General features: G+C 35.6%; 1 protein-coding gene across 1 annotated transcript; it reads right to left on the reverse strand.

The window, feature by feature from the left end:
* Positions 1-3,831: 3,831 nt before the first annotated feature.
* Positions 3,832-13,339, reverse strand: CEP44 (centrosomal protein 44). Its single transcript, XM_054383207.1, has 10 exons — positions 13,251-13,339; positions 12,577-12,724; positions 11,485-11,631; positions 10,483-10,589; positions 8,947-9,091; positions 8,340-8,549; positions 6,433-6,499; positions 4,925-5,052; positions 4,637-4,674; positions 3,832-3,889 (listed from the first exon to the last, which is right to left on the reverse strand). Exons 1-10 carry the CDS (start codon positions 13,337-13,339, stop codon positions 3,832-3,834), a joined length of 1,137 nt encoding a protein of 378 aa, XP_054239182.1.
* Between the last annotated feature and the right edge of the window lie 5,097 nt (positions 13,340-18,436).

Here is an 18,436-nt window from a genome sequence, read left to right on the forward strand (position 1 = left end):
ACCCTTACACGGAAAAAGGGCTGATTTTGTCAGTTTATTGGGAAGTTCTTTAGTCTAATTTTTTCCCAAGCACAAACGCCTTGCTGCAGACTTGCAGTGTTGCTCCATTACTCAAATCTGTTCTTATCTTCTCAATGACTTACAGAACTGCAGCTAACCTTTCTCCTGATAAGACAACACTGGCTACTGTTATCTGGAAAAAACAGCAAATGCCAGTCTCCTATGACAAAAATGTAGCTTAAAGACTAAACTGTTTATATTATGCTAGACATATCTGCCTACTTTTGCCAATAAACTACACCAAAATAGAAAGCATGTATCTTAATTTATATGGTTTAGATGAACATGCTATAAGTTCTATTTGCAGCAAGTTATTTTTTATTTTGTGTAATGACCAGCACTAGAGCAACCAAAAAAAATCCTCTAGTAAATTACCTGACTTAAAGTTCAGATTTAAAAATCATTATTTTTGCATGAATAGCAAACTTATTTTATATTAAAAGGCTACTATTCCTTAACCTACTCCAGATACAACTTTGAGTCCATTTTAAAATAGAAATCTTGAGTTCAGGCTGGAAGGGACCTCAAGAGATCATCAGGTCCAACCTCCCTGCCAGAGCAGGATCACTTAGGGTAGTGCACACAGGAACACATCCGGGTGGGTTTTGAAAGTCTCCAGAGAAGGAGACTTCACAACTCCCCTGGGGAGCCTGTTCCAGTGCTCTGTCACCCTCACTGTAAAGAAGTTTCTCCTCATGTTGAGGTGAAATTCTTCTATGTTCTAGTTTGAGCCCATTGTTCCTTGTCTTATCACTGTGAACCACTGAAAAGAGCCTGGCCCCCTCCACTTGACACCCACCCCTCAGATATTTATAGACATTGATCAGATCCCCTCTCAGTCTTCTCTTCTCAAGACTAAATAGCCCCAGGGCTCTCAGTCTCTCTTCACAGGGGAGATGCTCAAGTCCCCTAATCATCCTTGTGGCTCTCCGTTGGATTCTCTCCAGCGTATCTGTGTCTCTCTTGAACCAGGGAGCCCAAAACTAGACACAGTATTCCAGGTGTGGTCTCACCAGCATAAAGCATCATTGCAAGTTTCCTGTAGTTCAGTATTAGTTAATACATGTTTATGTCAATCTTTCAAGCTGGGGGGGAGGGCAAGACCAACAGAAAGCTTAGTAAACCAAAATCCAAAAGCGTATCAAAGTCATGTCTGTAACAAAAAAGACCAAAGTCATGATATCAACTATGAAAAAACTGAAGACCTAATCTCTTTCAGTGCCTTCCCAGCAACTAGAACCTTTGCAAGAGTAAGAGGATATTTTATATGAAGTCAATTTATGATCAGTACATCAATGCCAAAGTCAGTTTCAAATGAAATGTTTTGACAGTTCTTAACATGACATTCAATTGCAAAACACTTAAAGCAACAAATTGTTTGCTGGTAGACCTTTATGAGAACAGCTATGTGTCATAAAGAATATATTCTAATGCCATAACTGCCATCATTTTCTTAGTATTTATAATTCATAGCACTAGACTTTCACATGTAGTATGATATACACAAACCAAAAACGTATCTAGAAGAGGTTTATCAGGCTGCCTTTCAGTATTATAGATTTGGGGTGAGAGGATACTTAGGTTTTCTACAGTATGTTTTAATTACCATAAACAAATTGAAGTGCATACTTACACATTAGACACAAGAGAGTGAAAAAAGAAAATCTTAATGAGAATCCTCTAAGTTTTCACAGATTTAGAATCTTACTTTAAAAAAAAAATATTTTTTCCAGAAGCTTCAGCTTTACCACGCTACTTTAATGCGTCATGCTTCATTATTCCACGTAATGCATAAATATTTTGTTATAAGGTAAAATTATTTATGTTTGAGGAAATACAGTTAGCAATACAATTCTTAAATAGAAATTCCTACTATTTATTTTCATAACTAACAATTATTCAGTTACTTTAAAAAACAGTAGCAGTTCAAGTAATATTTATTATCATAGTACATATGGGCCAGTCAGTTTGGCTTCAGCTGATCAAAGTGAGCCCCTACTTGGTTCTGAAAATGGAAGTCAAATCTTTCATTACAAAGGCTGAATCTCATTGTGCAGAGAAAGTACTGCATTTAAGCTTAGGGGAATAAAAGGAAACAGATGGATTTTTTTCCATTTTTTCCCATCCAATTAGAGATGCTATTAAACTGCACACTTACAGAAAGACCTTTTTCTAACACTTGTTGCATCAATCAGATGCCTTCAAGGATAAATCTCCAACTTCAATCATTTGTACTAATACTTCTCATCTGTGCCACAGCATCGACAACAAACAGATTTCATTGTTCTGGTTCCTGCCACGAACATAATCAAATATCACAAAGAATAATTATTTAATGTAAAAGCCTTTTTGACTCCAAGGCCAAGAGGAAAAATTAAAGAGAGTTAATCATTTCTGATATAAAGCAATAATCTTAAATGAATAGGAATACAGTTTTTAATTCCTTTGGTTATTACTGCGAGTCACGATTCCACAAGATGGTGCTGTAGTCCTATTTCACAAAATAGCAACTATTTTCTTTTGAATTGGGTCTAACATTTAGAAGAAAACCTCATTTCATTTTTGATAATGAACAGTGATTTGCAATACCTATTTTAATGAAGAAGAAAAATATATTAATATAATGTAACTTTCCATTTTATTTTATAACTGGAAAAGTTTTATTGCAAAAGTTAAAAAATCCCCTACTAAAGTTTATATAACATAATGAATCACTGTATGTTCTTCTCATTGTATGTACCATAAAGTCAATTTATATTCCATATGGTTATAGAAAGAAAATTACAGTTATTGTTAAAATGTCATTTATATAATAACACCAAACAGCTGCTTTCACCTTTATTTGAAAACACTGGCAAAAAAAAAAAAATCCACTGATTCTGTGATATCAAACTCCAAAAAATTTTTTTAAGTGGAGAATTTTAGCAAAAAAACTTTTACATGATCAAGTACCAATTTACACAGAGTAATTAATTGATTGATCTTGTCATACCTCACACATCTTTGGTTTGATAGTTTATAGAATTTTACTCTTGCATACATCTCTAAAGATGAATTTTAATATGGCTTCAAACCATTAAAATGTGGTGTATCTCTATACTGGATGGTTTTCATCTGTGCTGATGGTCTTAAAACGTGTTGGGTAAGACCACTAAAACACTCAACACATCTCTGCAGTCAAAGTCTGTGGACTTACTTGCACATTTTAGCATTTAGGATCAAGCCAGCTCTCACTTTGTCAGTGTTAATGGAAGCCATAATGTATTGGTGCTTTCTAGCTCGGCATGAAAATTTATATTTAAAAAAAAAACAGCAAAAAAGGTACATATTTGAAATTGTGTATTTAAGTTTTCGTTAAAACTTATTCAACAGTACAGATGGTAAGATGGTATGTAAGAAAGCCTCTTGGGTTTAATATGCAAGTCCCAGCTGGAATGTTTCCAACAGGACATAAACCACAGTCCTCAAGCCTGCACTTCAAAAAACATATTACTTAGCACACTAAGCTAACAAATGTCAACACAAAAATACACTGCTTTAGTGACTCCACAAACTGAGGGAGTAGAAGCTATTTGAAAAGTTTTAAAACAAAAACTTGGGACCAGGGGTAGGTAGGGAAATCAGTACACTAGCATTAGTAAAATATTTATTCAATGACTACTAGTGATCACTACAAATTTGTTATATTAAAAATGTAATGCTGTACAAACAAACACTGTATTTGTTCTGATATCAATAAGTCTACAGAAAACAGGTCAAAGACCTGTGCTTTTAGGTCTTCTCAGAGGTGTTGCTTGATGTTTTCAACAATTCTGAGGTTTCCTCGATTCTGAAAATAAATTTTGTTTACATGCGCTGATTAAAACACATTAAGAAATACCCAACTTGCCATTAATTTTCTAATGAATGCAAAATACTAACAAGCAGCATGAAACCTTAAGTTTACTCTGCAACTGGTTTATATTTTAAATGCCTACCACATATCAATAAATCTCAAGTATACATAAAGAAAGAAGTAAGCCACACTATATAAAACTAAAGCACTACAGAGACTGCAGCTTTTTTTCAGGCCAAGCATTTATAGAATAGACATCTCTCACTAAAGAAACATTTCTCTTCAAGTACAATAAAAATATTCCCCCAAAAAAATTCATTGCAGATCTCAGGGCTAATATTAAATATACCTTAATACAGTTATCGCAATGCTTAGGTTGAAATTGGTTTTACTTCTTCTTAAATAGATACTGTAGCTATTTTTCAGAAAGAAAAGTTGCAAGTACCAGGAAATTCCTATCAGAACATATCATATTTCTTGCCAACCACATTCTAAACACTTTGATTTCTAGTTAATTCTATTAAGAACACTTTTTATTTCTTTTTAGAACCAAAACAGTGACTCATCCCACAAATACAGAACTGTAAGTGGATTTATTATCCAATGGAGTCATAAGGAAATGCCACACCTGACGTAGAGAAGCTTGAGGTTTGGAACACATATGTACATTCTCTTTATGCTTTAGTCCAGTACATCCCCCTCCTGGGAAATTAGTTCCTGCTGCCCTTTCCTATTACTTACATTTTACTTATCCTTTCCATTCTTTGTCTTGTTGTCTCCTGCAATTTAAAAACAACAAAGCTAGTGAACTCTTCAAAGCTAATATTCTTCAGATGGAATTTCAACCTGAAAAATTCATAGAGAAGATGTGAATTTAACCACTGTTTACATATCAAAAGGATTTTTGTCAGAGAGACATATATGCAGTTTTGCATAGTTTCACCAGTAGTATATACAACTAAAACTATTGCTTGCTTGTTCTCTGGACCTCAGAGGGAAATCAACTAAGCATTTGCCAGTTTTACTTACCTTTGAAATGTCTGTCAGATTACGAGAATTAATGGTCATGGCTTTGGGAGATGGGTCTGTGAATAACAGTGAACTGTATCCTGACGACTGAAGAAGATTCTCTGGCATCTCCTTCTTCCTCTCTGTATCTATGGAGATATACTCAGTTTTGTGTCACGTTTGCCTTTTTGGTCCCTTACAACAAGGTCAGCTATCAAATAGCGTGATTTACAGTATGTAATAACAGAAGAGAATGCATTGTTAAGAGAGGGAAAAAGAAAAGCTACTGGTAAAGGTCCAAAATAAGTTTCTCATATGAGAATAAGTGTAGCATATTACATACAACATTTTTAAAAATCCAAAAATATTACTAGGAATGATACCTTTATCCTAATTACATTAAAATCAACACTAAAGAAAGTCTAATTAGTGGGTCAAACATTTAATAGTAATTTCCAATAGTTTACATTACTTTTATTGTAAATTACCTGTTCATTACCTGTAAACTACATGTTCAAACATGTATTTGTGCTAAGCAACCTGTCTTATAAGCAGCAAAAATACAATCAAAATCATCACTTTCTTGATTATCTTAAAAGCTGTTATCAAGTTCTGGCTGTTTCCCTAGCTCTACATTCAGCAGAAACAGACTTTCACATTAGGAAAGCTTTGATACTCTACAATTTTTGAATACTATTGTCATGAAAGAGAATTTTTTATTTAGAAAAGGACAAAAAACTGTCCCCATAATCTGTATTTTCAGTAAGGCTATTGTCTATGGATCTTACATTTGGAACATGTTTAGCTACACTACTTTGTATTTAAAATAATATTAAATTATTTTTAATCAATTAAAAAATAAGGTCTATTCTGTACAGTTATTATTCCTGAAGAGCACTGCAACCAAAAAGAACACCAAAGCATTTAATCTCAGATAGAAGAGTTAAGACTGGCTGCATAATTCTCATGCCTAAAATTTCCTGAATCATACTTACAGAAAACAGGAATAACTAATTCAGAAGAACTCTAGAAGTCAGAAAAGATGAAAATTCTCTTTTAAAGACCATCAGCTTGTTTGCTGACTATAAAGTCCTCAAGTGACAGTAATATACCACTAAACTTAAAGGAAACATGTTGCAAGCTTTCTACAGTCTATAAAAAAGAAAGTACTATTTCTGAGACTTCAAAATTGAAACAAACTTGGACAAAGCCAAGACACTGCCTTCCTATCGAAGGAAACTAGATTACTGATTTGCATCTTTCAGATTTTTAGTAGATATATTTATAACAATTAATTACTATGCTGTATATTTTCATTAATGCTTTAAAAACTATTTCATTAAGTGAAACCCTCTAAAGAATAAATTAAAACCATGAAATGACTAGTAGGTTAACTTCTGAATTTACATGCATGCTGCAAGTTAAAAGTCACTGAATTGCAACTGTCTGCTTAAACAGGGTTTCAGTCAAGGTCAGCAAGAAATGTTTAGCATATGATGTTAACTGAAAAGAAAATCATTAATACTCACCAAGAGAAACTGGGATCGTCCTAGAAGTACATTCTTGACTTATATTGCTGAACTCTGTATCGACATTCTGAAACATAAGTTTAATGCATCATAGCAATGTACTCTGTTTAAATACTCTTTGGACTGAACAAAACTATGTTTAAGTACTAATTATGTACGCAGTTGCTACACCATCCAGATATGTTGGCAGAGCACAAACATCTTCACAAGACTAAAAAACCCCAACATTTCCATACATACATTGCATCGAAAAAATAATCTCTTTCATGGGAGCTTTTTTAATATCAACATTGTTGTTCAAAAACAGGTCAATAAGAGGTTCAAATGTAGTTTAGATGACCTAGGTTGAAATAGAACAATCAGACTGTTCTTGTCCTGTACTAACAACTACATCTTGACATTGGCTGCTGTTACCTTAACAAAATAGGAGTACCTTCTGCTACTGATTGATATTCAGAAATTCAGCTCCTCAAACCTAAAAAATTAGTCTATAGATGAACTGACATTCATTTCACCTAATTGCTTCAAATTCAAACTCTATTTTAAGCTCTTAAGAGAGGGCTCTTTTAAGAAAGCTTCACAGTTTAACTCAATCTAGCTTAAAAAAAAGTTGCTCAGAAACAAGAAAACGAAGTTAACCTTGTACTCAAATGAGTACAAAAAAAAATACCCCCCAAAAATCCCAAACATCTGGATTATTTTTCACCCATGAGTTTTCATTAGTGATATGAAATCTCAGCATTTTATAAAGTATATTACTTTTTAAACTGGAGTAACAAGTATCTGTTAACGAGTGAAAGTTATATCCAAATAAATGAATGAGGGGGAGAGAGTAGGTATTGTGTGGGAAGACACCAGAAAAAGAATGTAATAATGAATATTTCTTCCATAAATAAATAAATACATATCTGCACTGAGTACTTCTGCTCGATTATTTTCATTGAAATGTCTTTGGTAACTTTCAGATTTTCCCACAGCTATGTGCACATCCTGCTGCGATTTTTGCAGCAGTGCAAGACAGATATTAAAAGCATTTCTTCTATGTTGGTGAGATATCAGAAGTTCTCTGGAAAACTCAAGAGTAACAAGGAGTAATTCTGAATTGCTTCTGCATCTGTGGAAGCACAACTTCAATGTAATTTCATGAAACTAAGCAGCAGCAATTCTCTGGACCAAAGGATTATTTCTTGGCAGTTTTCAAATGTCTATTGCAAAAAAGTTAGGGTCTTGAAGATTTTTTTTTTAATACAAAATCAGCTTATTTTGTTTTAAAAAACAAATTAGAAACAATGCCACACACAAACTACATTCAAGCTTGTTTTGGCAGATGATTTTGTTCAGTCACATTCAGTACTTAATATAATTACCTTAATAGAACTCAATAATCATTTTCCAATACTATTCTAAACCTTTGCACAACTGCAATAAACATATTACTGAAGTAATAATAAACCAAATTTACAGATACAAAAGAAGCCTAGTCTGAAACACAAGCTTTTCCATACTGGTACTGTCATGAATGAACAAACATCTCTTGAAAAAAATACATTTGAAACAGGGGGGGCTGGAGAAGATGACTTTTGAGGGTCCCTTCCAGCCCAACACAATCTGTGAATCTCTAGGAAGTAAAAACACAGACAGTAATTACTAATGAAGACTGGCTTAGCTATAACTGCTGTTCCTGCAGGTATAGCTAAGGAAAACCATTTCCAATAGAGAGCTTTGTTTTATAGAGCATGAAAAAAACAAATTTTACAGTTAAGAAAAATATACCACCAACTCCATTCATATCATGTCTTTAAAAAAAATAGTGAAAAAGCATACACCAGGATCCAGAAAGAGCAGAAACAGGCAAACAACACCATGTCTGGGCAATTTTTGTAATAGAAGAACAGATGTTAGCATACCTTTTTGGCCTGCAACGTTAGCTCTGTTTCAAGAAGCAAAACTCGACTCAACAAGTTATTCCAGTCCTTCTCATCTATGATCACTTTCCCTTCCAGTTTCTCTTCTAAAACACGTAGTTTATCTTCCATCCAATCTAGCTTATGAAGCTTTTCCTGGCAATCAGCAAGCTGAATCTTTAGGAATTCAATCTCTGAATTATCTTCCATGACCTGATAATATGGATAAGAACGTGTCCTCTAATTTCAAAACAGATATAACTAATCATTTGGTCAATGAAATTAAGTGGAATCTTCTTCAAGTTCAGTAACCACATTGTGCTACATTAGAAGATAATTTTTCTTTCAGAATTGTCATAATACACCCACTCACAGAACTCAGGTTTTAAAAGGCACTGTTGTCAGGACTGGCTCTTGAAAGGAGAGTACAATTTAGCAGACTATTTTAACTTTTTCAATATATTTATTATATATGTATTAGTTGCACCTAAGAAACATCCAGCTATCTTGCTAAAACCTTTATCCCTTTAGAAAAGCCCTGTAAGAAAAGTTAAGAATACATGCAGACAGCATCTTGAAATAAATTAAAAAATAAAAATAAAATTCTTACCTGTTCACATTTAACTTCCACAACATCATGATCTAGGTACAATTCTTCTTCATTACCTCCCTGTGCTGGAAGAGGTAGTGCATGAAGGTCACCACTAACTTCACTGCCTGAGTGACGTTCTACTTGAGGCTTCTTTTGAGCATGTGAACAACAAAAAAAAAAAAAATTCACTGGTTTTATTCCTTACAAAAGCATTTCAATTATCAGACAAATAAGTGACAAAAGACCTATCATTTTAGTACTTAAATCTGAAAAATCACATTCCAACTGGAGGCCAAACACAGAAAACAACAGCAGGCTGCTTAACTTTTTAAAAACATAGACACTAAAGAACTCACAAACAAATATGCACACACTTTACCAAATGTACTGTGTACCTTGATTCCCTTCCATAAATATTAGTGAAGGCTCTCTTACTGCAAGGATTGTTAGAGTTCCCAGTGTGGATTGGCAGGTATGATTAGGACTGTATGTATTAGCATACATATAGACAGTATAAACATCAAAACCACCACTCCAACATTCAGAAAAAACATAATTTTAACTGGGAAAATCAGAACTCTCTCTTTACCTTGACAACTGTCAGCAAAACGGCCCTACTAGCTACACATTTCATTTCCTTTCAATGCTTTCCTTAGAGAGAATTTTGCTTTTCTTTTCAGATGAATCAAGTCCTGTGATCACTACCCACCACAAACCTAAATAAAATACCTAATGATTAAGAACCCACAACTACTAGTTTTGTGCAACATCTTAACAGCTACAGATTCCTAGATGTTTTAGTGAAGCTGAAACTCTGCTGTTTTAGTGAATTTTTAATGCACTCATATTCAGTTCTATCATTCAACAAGCAGAAGTGCCAAATAAATAGTTCCAAGTATTTTCTTCGTGAAGTTTTTCTCACTGCTAAAAGCAATAGTTTGCTTCCAAATAGAAATCACCAACATTTAATGTGAAGTCACAGTCCTGAAAGTTTTGTTCAAACATACTTTGTGCCCTTTCAGCAGAAAATATTAGGAAAGTTGTCTGCTCCACAGGCCAGAAGTGGTACAATGCATAAGATCAAGTGTTACTCTTATAAAACAGAAGAGGAATGTTACATTAAGAAATCTTTGCAGAACAGATTAAGACAAAAGTGCAAAACGTTCTGAAAGCTATACTGAAAACACAGCAATGTTAGGCCAAACACACTTCAGTCTCCAAACAAGATGTACTGCTTTTTCCAGTTGTATCTTCATTTTTATTGCTGTCCCTCCGTTTGATATAATTTAAACAACAGTTCTAGATCTGTATCACCAAGACTTTGAGATCAATTACTCACAAAAAGAAAGAAGCAATATGGTCTGTATTTCAGCCATTATTACAGTCAAGCGTTCTTTGGAAAAGCAAACAAACAAGAAACCAACCAGCTACAATCCCTCCAAAAAAACTGACTAAGCATTAAAACTCAAATGAAAGGACATATTCCAGAAAAGAGCCTGACTTGCTACAAATGAGGTTGATCGTGACATACAACATAAAAACAATTTTCATACCTGTTTGGAATTCAGTGCACTTCCACTAGCATCAGTAAAGACATTATCGCAATTTGGCCATACTTCATATTTGAAAGACCTGAGTTTTTTCCTCGTTTGGGATTTAACCTTCCAAGTGAAGAGGAGAAAATATCATGCTTCTAACACAGAAATATTCTCAGGAGCAGGGAACAACATGACTTGTGAAGGGGATGACACACCCCATTTTCTGTCATCATTAACAGGCAGGAATATTGCATGACACAGAAACACATGAAACCTCTTAAGTACAGTAACATCTAAAACTAAATAAATATGACCAAAATTTACAAAGGAAACATCTGGTAAGTAAATGTCATATTCATACACTCATTAATCCCTATGCAAGGATGCATCAAAGCTGGTCATAAATAGAAATTATCAACTTGCACAGGAGTTGAAAGAAACAAATATGGGAAAAAAAAGAGAGTAGTTATGCCCCTAAGAGTGACAAATGAAGTACACAGAAGTGAAACTGAAACTCAAGTGAAAAAAATGGAAAATATGAAGACTGAAAATTACTTTTACTAAAGCACTAATTGATAAACTGCATACATTTAGAGAAAATGAAAATAATATACTACTGAAAAAACAAAAACAAGTGAGGTGTGTTTCAATTAATTATTACCAGAACTTTAACATATCAGATGGTTTTGCTTTGTTTTCAAATCTACCTGCAAAGTCTAGCAAGTTACACATTCACTAAGTCAAGAAGTGTAAAAACAAAAACAAAAAAAATTAAAATTAAAAAAAATCATTTACTGAAAAGAAACTAAGTTTTTTTTTCTTTATACCACAAAGCAGTGGCAACTTTGTCTTTTGCATACCTGATAGCACTCAAGCGTCTAACATTGGAACTTACACTACTCACCCAATTTTGACTATCAACAATTCTGTATCTTCAAATAAACTGATCTTCAACTTCTACCTGCAGCATCAAGCATGTCAAAAGAAACTTATCATAAAGTTACTGTCTAATCAGTACCTTATTCAAGTTACTTAATTCCTTATGCTTTTTCACCACACAGTTGATAATGTCACAAACAATCTGCATTTTTCTTTCTGCAAAGCCAAATTGAAGAAACTGCTGTTTTGTTAAAATTGGTTTATATTGAAACTGATCTCGAAGAAGCTGCAACAAAATAAAGTACTTATATCACTTTCAAATTCACCAGTGTAGAAACGGCATGGTCAGGTTCTTATTTTTCTAATTTCACTCTGCACTTCAGCACTTAAACTTTTTCTCATTTGGTTTTTATACATGCTCAGCTATTCGTTCTAAGTAGACTTTCCACACACTTCTTCCAGAAACATTTCACTCATATCACTCATAAAATTTAACTCAGTCTTAAGATTCATCAAATAAATTACTGTAGACATTAACATTAAAAAAGTTTAACAAAAAAATCAAAAGTTCATGTACAATAAAAAGTTGTATTAATGTTAGCAAATGCATCAGAGTGCTAAGTAAGGGTAGCACAGCTTCTTTGTAAAGGAGTCTGTCTTCCACAAAAGGAAAACTAGTTTGAATAAGCTAGTATCAGTTAATAAATCAAGCAAATTTATAATATGCTTACAGATATTTTTAAGACTAGTTCAAAATTATCTTCAGTCAGTTAAGAATTTGATTCCAATTTATAAACTGTTAAGTATTGGACTTTATATATCAATACAGCATGTTGTTTTAAAATAGCTGTATTTCTTAACTGAGCTTGCATTACAGTTATTCAAATTTGATGTGATTTTTTTTTTTTGCTGGTTATAATTTCTTTTAAGGTCACTTCCATTAAACTGACTGTGTAATAAATATTTCAGTATTCTTCAAAAATAACATTAAACAATAATACTACTGTTTCTGCAATTGCCTCAAAATTGAGATTTGGTTAACAAGTACCATCCTTGTTTTCAGGAAAACCTAAATAAAAACTTGTCGCATGGTGACTTACCACTCATCTTAAATCCTAACAGAATCACAATTCATGTTCATTGCCAAAAATGCACTTTCTAGTAACTCTCATACTAGATGTTTAATTTTTATGAGGCTATACTCAAAACTGTGAAGAGCATGAAGAGATACCTTATAAATAGCTTCAATAAAACGCAAGTCAGTCTTTGCCGTGAGTTCCACATCGCACTTTACCAAAAGTTCTGCTACATGAGTCGAAAAGGATGTAAAAGAGTAGCTGATGATAGGTAAAAATGTAGCTGGGTCACCCTTTACTAACCTATTGAGAAACAAAAGTATATTACACAGCATAACATAACAAGATAAATTCAAACATTTAACTTGAAAGATATTTTAATATATCCAGAATGGTATATCCAAATACCTCCTTCATTTTAAGTTTTTTTTTTTCCCAGGTGTATCTCAGTCAGCAGTCTTTACTATTATCTCTACAATGCTCAAAATAACCCTTTAGTGAACCTTATATAATTTTAACATTGGCAATCTAAAGCCCACCAGCATTTCCTTCTCAGCATTCAACTTTATGTGAAGAAAATTTTGTTTGCATTTACAAAGAAATTATAAAAGTGAGAATAGCAGCAGAACAAGACAGTGATACACTTCAGGATTATGCTAAGGATTGCTTAGAACAGTAAAACTGCATCCTCTTGTCTTCCAGTTTACAACTTCCCATAGATATAGGTTCTGATTATTCATCACTGAGTACAATAATATTTATACATATATTATTTACATATCTTGTTGTCATCATGTGTTAGCATAAAGTTATCCACACTGCCCCTTACATTGTATAATCCACATCTCTTGGATAATTGATTAAACGAAGTCCTTGTTCTATTTTTCTTAAACTTCCTTTTAGGTCTCCTGTTGCCATTATTCCAAATGCTATTCTTCTTTCAGATTATGAAATACAAATGTAGTATAGTCCATTCTGTTCCTTAAAAAAAAAAATTACCCAAAAATTACAAAATACAACCAGCGAAATTCAAAATTTTGCTCCTCTTTTCTAGATGCTACTATTTCCAAAGCATTACAGCACCAAGATACAGCTCAGAATCAATTAACATCAGTCATTATCTTCATTCATTCTAAGTAGGATCAAGTAGTAATTCTCAACCTGATCAACTACCAAAGACCTTTAATGATATCTGAAAGCATAGTAAGAATTTAGGGCTGCCTAAACAAAATAAAACTGAGTGAAAAGTTTCTTCACTGCTCCAAAGGAGCAGAAACTCCATAACCAGTGAAAGATTTTTGCATTTTTAATTTAGAATGCTTTATACTCTTCTCTTCACCCGGCCACAAGCTCACTGGCCAGAATATGTTTGGGTATGCAAACATCAGTAGGCAGGACTAGCAACTCAACAGACAATACTTCTCTATGTAGCTAAAGAGATAAAATAATTAAACAAACAGACCAAAAAAAAATTGCCCTGAGAGGTCTAAAAATAATTGCAACTCCACCTGGCTGGCAGACAGACAATTAAGATGAAACACCTGAAGCAGTACCTTGAAATATCAGTACTACTAACTACCTTAAAAAACCTTGTCCCTCACTCCACTGCTTTAAAATAAATTTATATTTAGAGATAGCCTATGAGTACTATTTACTGTAACTTAAAAGTGTTTGCTTATAAGAAACCATTTATTAGCTCTTTTCCAACACATCCAAAAATAGATTGCATGATAGCCCAGCTCTTAAGTCACAATTGAAAACAACTTGTATCTTAGCAGTTGGGACAAACCGACAGGACTTGAGAAAGCCTATTAGCAAACTGCAAACTCAATGTTTAACAGAGAGGGGGAAAAAAAGAGGGAAAAAAACCACAAGCGATTGAAAAAAAAAAAACAGGGAAAAAAGACAAGAGTAAGTTAAAGTACAGGAAATTGACAGACACCTCACAAAAATAGTTCCTCCTCACATCCTTGAAATCTGCTTGTGAATGACTTAATCCTCTACAGTACTTCACTTAAAATCCTATGTAATGATCTCAGCTACCAACCCTTATAACACAAATCTGCCTGCCACTGCCTTCACTGAATTTCTTGTGAGGAAACATGCACATTGAAGCATACGAATGAGAGCAGCAAAAGAGACACTGCCAGACAGCATATATATGAAGAGATATTCTCAAGATATAGAATTTTCTATCATTTCTCTTGCTGACAGATCAAAAAGGCCAAATGCTCCAAAGACATGACGTCTAGCCTTATCAGAGATCTATTCCAATGGCTACTTCAGTTTGCAGCTTTATTTGGTCCTGCTCATGGAAACAAGTTCTTCTTGAAAGGAACTTCTTGACCACACATTTCACTTACAGTAACAAAACAAACAAACAAACAAACAAAAAACAAAAAACAAAAAAAAAAAAAAAAAAAAAAAAAAAAAAAAAAACAAAACACAAAACCACCCAGACAATTAAAACTTCCGTTCAGAATGGTCAAGAATTTGTTTGTGTGAGTTGCTTTCCCCCCCCCCCACCTTCTTGTGCCTCTGTGGTGTTTGAACTAGCAATATTCATGAAAAGACCTTCACATATGTTCTATTTTTGTTCAAGTATTTTCTTTCTATTTAATTATTAGGTTCTTCCTCTATAATTGTTAGGTTCTGGGCTATTAGTCATGCTCAATATAAGTACACAACACCTATCATTAAAAGATAGGCATAATTCAACCTCAAGTATTTGCAACTGAGACAGCCATTCTTCCTGTATTACTTCACAAACTGATCCACCCTACAGTTTTGCCAATTTAACCAGATCTCAAGAAAAGTCTCAAAGAGTCTTGAAATAACACTGAAAATCCAACTTGCAATGCAAATACTTAAAGACGACATTCTCACAGGAATTCATCTAATCACATAAGCTTTTTTCCTGTAAGTATCAAAAATCTACACTGGACCTCTAGATTGAAAAAACGACAACTACAAACTGAAGTTACATTGAGCATTGAGGCATTGAGAGATCACACCACCATGCAGATATGAAAAAACCGTCAAGGGCAAATTCTGTACTTTGCTATTATAGTGCCAGCTGCAACAGACACGCTTCAAGCACAGAGTACTTGCTGTCGAGTGACTCTCACAAGGAACTGCATGGTTGCCCTGGGCGCCAACGAAACAGGCAAAAAAACCGGAACGTGGCCCTGCCATTGGCAAGCCCGGCTGTGGTCACAGTGCCACGCCAGCGACCTGAGGCGAAAACTCAAGTGCGGGATCGTAGCCAGCGCCCCGAGGCAAAATCTTGAAAGCGGGATGGGAGCCAGCGCTCCACTCGCTATTCCTCACCCGTAAATCAGCCGGACACTGGGCCTCCGCAACTCCCCCTCAGGTTCGCCGTCTCTGAGGAGAGGGAGAGCACTAGGCTCAGAGCCCTTCCGCGCCGCCGGCCCCTAAGCGGGAACAAGCCCCCGAGAGAGATCCTGACGTTCACCCGCGCCAAGTGCCGCCCCCGCTACCGAAATGCCCTTCCCGTCGGACCCTCTCCGCCGGCCCTCAGGAGCCCGCTGGTGCAAGGCAAGCGCAGACTGAATCTGCCGCCGCAAGATCCAACTGCCGCTTCCGCTTCCCGCGCGTCTCTCCGCGGTGACGTCACTTCCAGCAACAACAGCAAACGTCAAACCTGCCAGGCAAAGAGACGGGGTGGTGGCAGAGCCTTTTCCTGCCTGCCAGAGGAGCCTTCTTGGTTCCCGCTGTCTATCCCCGCTGCTTCGGGCTGCACAGCCTCTTTCTGCCCGGCGAGGCTCACGCACCGACTCGGGCCGAGGTCGTCGCGGCGGCGGTTGGGACTCGACCTCGCACAGGTACAGACAGCGGGGCGGGGGGAAGGGGTCCCTTAGGAGGGCAGAGGAGTGCGGATGGACGGGCGGCGCGTCCAATCGAGGGCTGGGGCCGTTGAGGTAGCACGGGGGTGGCACCCACGGGGACGGGCCGCTGAGGAGGGGCGGCCGTGTTCCGACCTTCGTTAGACTCCCTGGGTCTCGGTTCCCCATTGCGGGGGGAAGCGTAGCTAGGGAAGGTGGCGGGGAGGGGCTAGCAGGGCGGCTGCAGGTGCTCCTCGGGGCGGCGGGAGAGCAGCCGCGACCCTCGACCCTGGGGGCTCCCCGGAGCTTTCTCGTTAGGTAGGGCGGCCTTGGGCGGAGGGACCGGTTGTGCCGCTGGAACCACCGGCATAATCGTCTGGAGCTGGTTTTGAAAGCTCTCAGGTTAAAGGAGATCAGCAGACCTTAGTTACAAACGCTGCTGCGATGAACGAAGCTGTAGTGTATGTCGGTTTTTTAGTTAAGAAAGCAGAAGCCAGTACCTACACGGCATTAATCTAGATAAACATTCAGGTTTTAGTATCCTATTATGCTCTTTAATACTGCCAAAGAATTTATGATGTGGTAACAAAGTAACCAAAAGAAGACATGATTAAAATTGAAGTCAGGCTCTGATGGTATGATCCAGAGTCAGAAAAGATCAGTGCTTTATAAACACAGTCAAACTATCAAGGGGTTTCAATTATTAGATAAAGTTACATAATTGGAAGTATAAAAACATACATTGGATGGCCTGTTGAATCAGGATATGGAAAATACATGTTCAGAATAATTTTACAATCTAGTTCTGGCCACAGTTACTTAAAAGACTTTGTAATAACAATGAGATGACTGTTCTTGTTTAACAAGTGAGTTCTAAATGTCACCATAATGGATTAGTACAAAACTGAAACTAAGTGATGGAGAAAAGATGTGGTCTAACAAACGGCATATAAGCTGATGAATAGCTACACACGTATTTAAAGCTTGTGCATATCCAGCGGCTGGTTCTAGAATTGTTTAAATTGTCTCACTTTGTTCTGTGAAATTTCTTCAGCTGTTACTTAGGCCAGCAAATACATAATTATTAGTGCTACAAAATTTTTAATACCACTTATGCAGTGATATCATTTGGATACGTGTATGTGTACATCATAAGAAGGCGAGTTTCTTGAATGACACCAGGGTTTTTTTCTGTTTGGAGTCATTTCTTGTGTTAAATAATTTACAAGGGATGATGTTGGTGATATTCAGCAACTAGCTTTTGTGTGGGGAGAAAACCCCTGTGAGTGCCAACAAGAACTGTTAATGTTCTAGTTAGCTTAATAATACTCAATAGGATGTATTTTGTGAACAGGAGCTTATGACTGAATATTGCAATAAGGATGTAAACTAGTAACTAAATTTTGGATATTTGATATAGAGCTAGGTAGAAAAGCTTTGTCCTGTGTTGCCACTACCAAATTCTTTACAGGTAACACATATCAAACAGAAAGATAATCTGACTTGGAAGAGGTCTGGAAATTATTGTAAAATTTCCAGATGCTTACCTAATAGCATAAAGATAATTCAATAATTGACTGCTCACAGCCTTTCTGCAAACTCTTTATGATAATGTCGCTGCTCTTTTCTTATCTTCCTGGAGTATTATGATTTTGAAACTTGCCACAATATAATTTCTAATGATCTTCAGAGCCTTGAATTTCCAGTTACTGCTTTTTTTTTTCACTTTCATATAAGCTCTGCACCAAAAAAGTATTTTCAGAAAATTAACTGTTACGTGTTAAAAAATGCTTAATGTGGCTTTGTTATGATAGAAACTAATGTCAGAAAAAATGGCAAAAATGTAAATTACTTAGTCTTAGAAAACCTTATCTCATCAAACATGACTGCATTTACCAGAACTTTTCTCTCTACTTGACATGTACAATTTACATAGAATACAGTCTCTCATCTTTCATGAAATGTTAAGCTTTAATATTACAATGGTATATTTTTTCTTTCTGAGTTCTGCTGCTTTAATGGTAAAGGACTCTAATAATAATAATCATGGAATCATAGAATCATTTTGTTTGGGAAGACATTTAAGATCATCAAGTCCAACCATTGTCTAACTTGACCAAGTCTGTCGCTAAACCACGTCCCTTAGCACCACAACTATGTGTCTTTTAAA

The sequence above is a fragment of the Indicator indicator genome, chromosome 8 (genome assembly GCF_027791375.1).
Source record: "Indicator indicator isolate 239-I01 chromosome 8, UM_Iind_1.1, whole genome shotgun sequence".
NCBI classification, from domain to species: domain Eukaryota; kingdom Metazoa; phylum Chordata; class Aves; order Piciformes; family Indicatoridae; genus Indicator; species Indicator indicator.